The sequence below is a fragment of the Caretta caretta genome, chromosome 24 (assembly GCF_965140235.1).
Source record: "Caretta caretta isolate rCarCar2 chromosome 24, rCarCar1.hap1, whole genome shotgun sequence".
Lineage (NCBI taxonomy): Eukaryota > Metazoa > Chordata > Testudines > Cheloniidae > Caretta > Caretta caretta.
The window spans coordinates 8,313,077-8,317,080 of NC_134229.1; the positions used below are offsets into that span (position 1 = coordinate 8,313,077).

Consider the following 4,004-nt stretch of genomic DNA (forward strand, 5'->3'; position numbering starts at 1 on the left):
GGTGGGATCTGCCGGCTACACCAGGGCTTGCAATGGTATCCCCCCCAAACACTTATCCCGCAGCTGGGTGGGGCTCTGCGGCTGCACCAGCTCTTGCAATGCGACCCCCTCACCCCCTTATCCCGCTGCTGGGGGGGGGGGGGGGCTCTGCCGGCTGCACCAGCTCTTGCAATGCGATTCCCCCCCCCCCACTTACCCCGCAGCTGGGTGGGGCTCTGCCGGCTACACCAGGGCTTGCAATGCGACCCCCCCACCCCCACTTACCCCGCAGCTGCGTGGGGCTCTGCCGGCTGCACCAGGCCTTGCAATGCGACCCCCTCACCCCCTTATCCTGCAGCTGGGTGGGATCTGCCGGCTGCACCAAGGCTCTGCCGGTGCAAAGCAGGCGCGTGCCTCCCCCAGGGCAGGCTCGCGCCCCGCCCAGCCAACGACCCGCGCCTCCCCTCCCCCCATTCGAACGACGCTCGGGAGCCTGGGGAAGGCAGCGGCCCCCCCTCCCCCCAGCAACAGCTTGTGGGAGTCCGGCCCCCCCCTCGAGAGAGACTCTTCTCCCCCCCTCCACAGGGTCTGGGGTCTCCCCTGAGCCCCCCCCCCCGAGACTCTGCCCTCCACAGGGTCTGGGGTCTCCCCTGAGCCCCCCCCCCCGAGACTCTGCCCTCCACAGGGTCTGGGGTCTCCCCTGAGCCCCCCAGTAATCTGAGCCCCCCCCAAGAGAGCGACTGCCCCCCACAGGGGCCTGGCCTCTCCCCTGCATCCCCCCAGCAACCTGAGACCCTCCCCGAGAGAGCAACTCTGCCCCGTGGGGTCTCACCTGTGCCCCCCGCCCCCGAGAGAGCCCAGCCCCCCAGGAATCTGGGGGATCCCTTGCATACCCCCCCACCTGTCTGAGCCCTTCTGAGTGATATTCTGCCCCCACCATAAGCCTCCCCCCAGAGGCTTGGGAGCCCCAACTGCTTGAGCCTTTGAGAGAGTCTCTCTCCACCCCCCCCCCCAACCCTCCTAGGAGCCTGGGGTCTCCCCATCCCCTGTGAGGTACCCTAGTCCCCTCCCAGAGGAGCCTGCGGAAAGGGGGGGGGTTCGCCCCCCCCATGAGGATGGGGCTGCTCCCTGGTGCCCTGGCCCTGCTCCTGGCCCTGCAGGCGGCCTTGGCCCTGGCTGTAGGCCCAGGGGGGCGCAACCAGCCCCAAGAAGCCACTGCCCACTCATCCTCCACGATGATCAGTGGCATGACAGCCCCGACCGCCATGGCGACACTCTCCGATGCCTTGGCTAGGGCCACCATGCCCGAGGTTGGTGGGCAGACCCTGGAGGCCTCAAGCAAGAAAGTGGTCACCCCGGGCAACGGTGTAGGCTATGAGTTCACCACGGCCAACGGTGAAGAGTATGAGGTCATCACCGGCAGCAACAGCGGGTATGAGGTCACCACGGGCAACGATATCCTGAGCAACACCACGGGCTCTGGGGGAGTGATCGGCGTGGGAGACACCCGCTACAAGTGGCTGGCGTGGAGCAAGTGGTATTGCAACTGTGAGATGGGTAGCATGTCCCGGGTGCGAGACATCGCCTACACGGTGCCCAGCCTGCAGCTAGATCCAGACGACTACAACGCCCTCCGCTTCCAGCGCGTAGCTTGCAGCTACAGTCACTGCAAGTGCAGCCACAAGCACCGTGAGTGCGAGCATGCGAAGGTGACCTGCGATGCCCCCAACCTCTACCTGTGCGCTGTCAGGGATGTCCGGCGGGCCCGGTACCGCCAGGCTCGGCACTTCTGGATACGAGTCCGCATGGAGCTCAAGGGGCTGTGGAAGAGCATCCGAGAGGCCTTCTCCCAGCTCAAGGAGGTGAGGATGGGCTGGTGCTGCCACCTGCCCATAGGAAGGGTGTGGAATGGAGGGTCGTGGACAAGGTATCAAGGCTGCATGGTCTGGGAGTGCAGGGAAGCACAGGCAGGATATCCAGGATTCATGTGCTGGGAGTTTGGGAGCACACAGCCACAGAGCCCAGGGATGCATGGGCTGGGATTCTGGGCGTCAGGATGCATATCTTACAAGGCATTTTATGGACGCTAAAGGAAGCATCTTTTAATCAACCTACTAAAATATTTCCGCCTCTGGTTTCCCAGTGCATCCTGTCGTCTGTGAATCTTTCAGATTCTAAATGTAAATGACCCTGCCTCCACCCAGGGGTCATTAGCAGGGGTCAGCATCTCTGCATTGATCTCTCTGAGCTAACACATTAGCTAGTAGCAATAGTAGGCTGCTATGCTCTAGGGCAGTGGTTCCCAAACTTGTTCCACCGCTTGTGCAGGGAAAGCCCCTGGCGGGCCGGGCCGGTTTGTTTACCTGCCCCGTCCGCAGGTTCAGCCGATCGGGGCCGCTCCAGCAGCTCCCATTGGCCTAGAGCAGCGAACCGTGGCCACTGGGAGCCGCGATCAGCCGAACCTGCGGACGCAGCAGGTAAACAAAGCGGACCAGCCCACCAGGGGCTTTCCCCGCACAAGCGGTGGAACAAGTTTGGGAACCACTGCTTTAGGGGATCCTACACTAGAGGGAGGTATGACACACTACTCTTGCCAGTGTGTTACCAAAGCACTTCGAGGTAAGGGGTGCCTGCATAGCCATGAGTACATCAGTGTGCTGAACAAATGACACATAATTACAGTGATGCATTTAAAATCGAGGGAAAAAGACAGTTTGAAACAAGAATTTATACGCGGTCAAATGGTGGATTCAACCACTTCAACCGTTAACCAGCAAAATCACCAGGCATTAGCCTGCTTTGCTATAATGACTGTCAGTACATTCTGTACAGTACAGGCAATTGGTGGAATCAATTTTCTTTGAGCTGTTAATAATAATGGGCCTGATTGTAGGCGGTTAATCAGTTTTCACTTTGGTGGGTGTCTGCAGGAATGAGGGCAGAGTAAAAGCAATCCAGCCTTATTACTCCTGATTCATTCCAGTTGTTGAAGCTACTTATAATGGGCATACGTTTCTGCAAGTTTCTGCATTTCTGAGATGCTGCAGGCCTCACCGTAGAAACACTCTGCATTTGTTTAACGGGACACCCAGCATGAATGTTTGCAGGATCTGGGCCTATTTATTTTTAAATTTCTGAACATGGCCATTACATAATCTCTGGACAAAGCCTTTTTAAAATTAAAACTCACCAAAATTTGCTGACCCTAGTGATCATGTATTTCTGTGTTCCACCTCCTAGACTGTTGTAGGCATGCAAACTTTAAGCTGTTTAAGGAGGTTAGAATCTAATATTGTTATTGCGTAAAGTGAAAGAGGCACCAAATTAGTGCTTGATTTACATTTACACTGCAGCCTTGGCATTTACGACCCCTTTAAAGCCCATTTGCACTGGTAGAGGGATACAAATGGACCTTAGTCAAATGAGACTCAAGCCTTTCTGATTTTTTTATATGAACATGCATCTGTGATGGGTAGAGATGATATTTATATGTGAATTAAATACTGGTGCCAGGCGGTGTTGTGAAGGCCAAAAGTACAACTGGGTTCAAAAAAGAATTAGCTATTGATGGCTCTCTCCTCCATAGACTTAGCTATTAGTCAAGATGGTAAGGCGGACGCAACCCCATGGTCCAGGTGTCCCTAAATCTCCAACTGCCAGAACCTGGGACCCAGCGACAGGGGTGGATCAGTCGAACTTGCCCTGGTCTGTTCATTTCCTCTGAAGCATTTGGCACCAGCCACTGTTGGAAGACAGGATAGTGGGCTAGATGGCCCATTGGTCTGATCCAGCATGGCTGTTCATATGTTATTATTGTATGGCAGTAAAACATACATAGTTTGGTCGATTAGCAAGCTAAGCTAATGCTGTTTAATTGATTTTCTTTCTTCTCTAGGAACACAGCTGAAGATGAACTCCGTGTTCAGGGTTAAGCAGCTGCAGTCTCTGTTGTCAGCAGCTGGCAGTAGCACTCAATCACGCTAGTGCCTCCAGTGAAATTTGTAGTAAATGCTCTTTACAAATCA

General features: G+C 56.0%; 1 protein-coding gene across 1 annotated transcript; it reads left to right on the forward strand.

Moving 5' to 3' along the window:
- The first annotated feature begins 591 nt into the window (after positions 1 to 591).
- C24H1orf56 (chromosome 24 C1orf56 homolog) lies at positions 592 to 4,004 on the forward strand. The gene is made up of 2 exons (XM_048828344.2): positions 592 to 1,841; positions 3,875 to 4,004. Exons 1-2 carry the CDS (start codon positions 1,089 to 1,091, stop codon positions 3,884 to 3,886), a joined length of 765 nt encoding a protein of 254 aa, XP_048684301.1. The 5' UTR covers positions 592 to 1,088; the 3' UTR covers positions 3,887 to 4,004.

Excerpts from the sequence above, each read along its gene's own strand:
- C24H1orf56 (XM_048828344.2), top strand. The coding sequence starts at position 1,089 with ATGAGGATGGGGCTGCTCCCTGGTGCCCTGGCCCTGCTCCTGGCCCTG.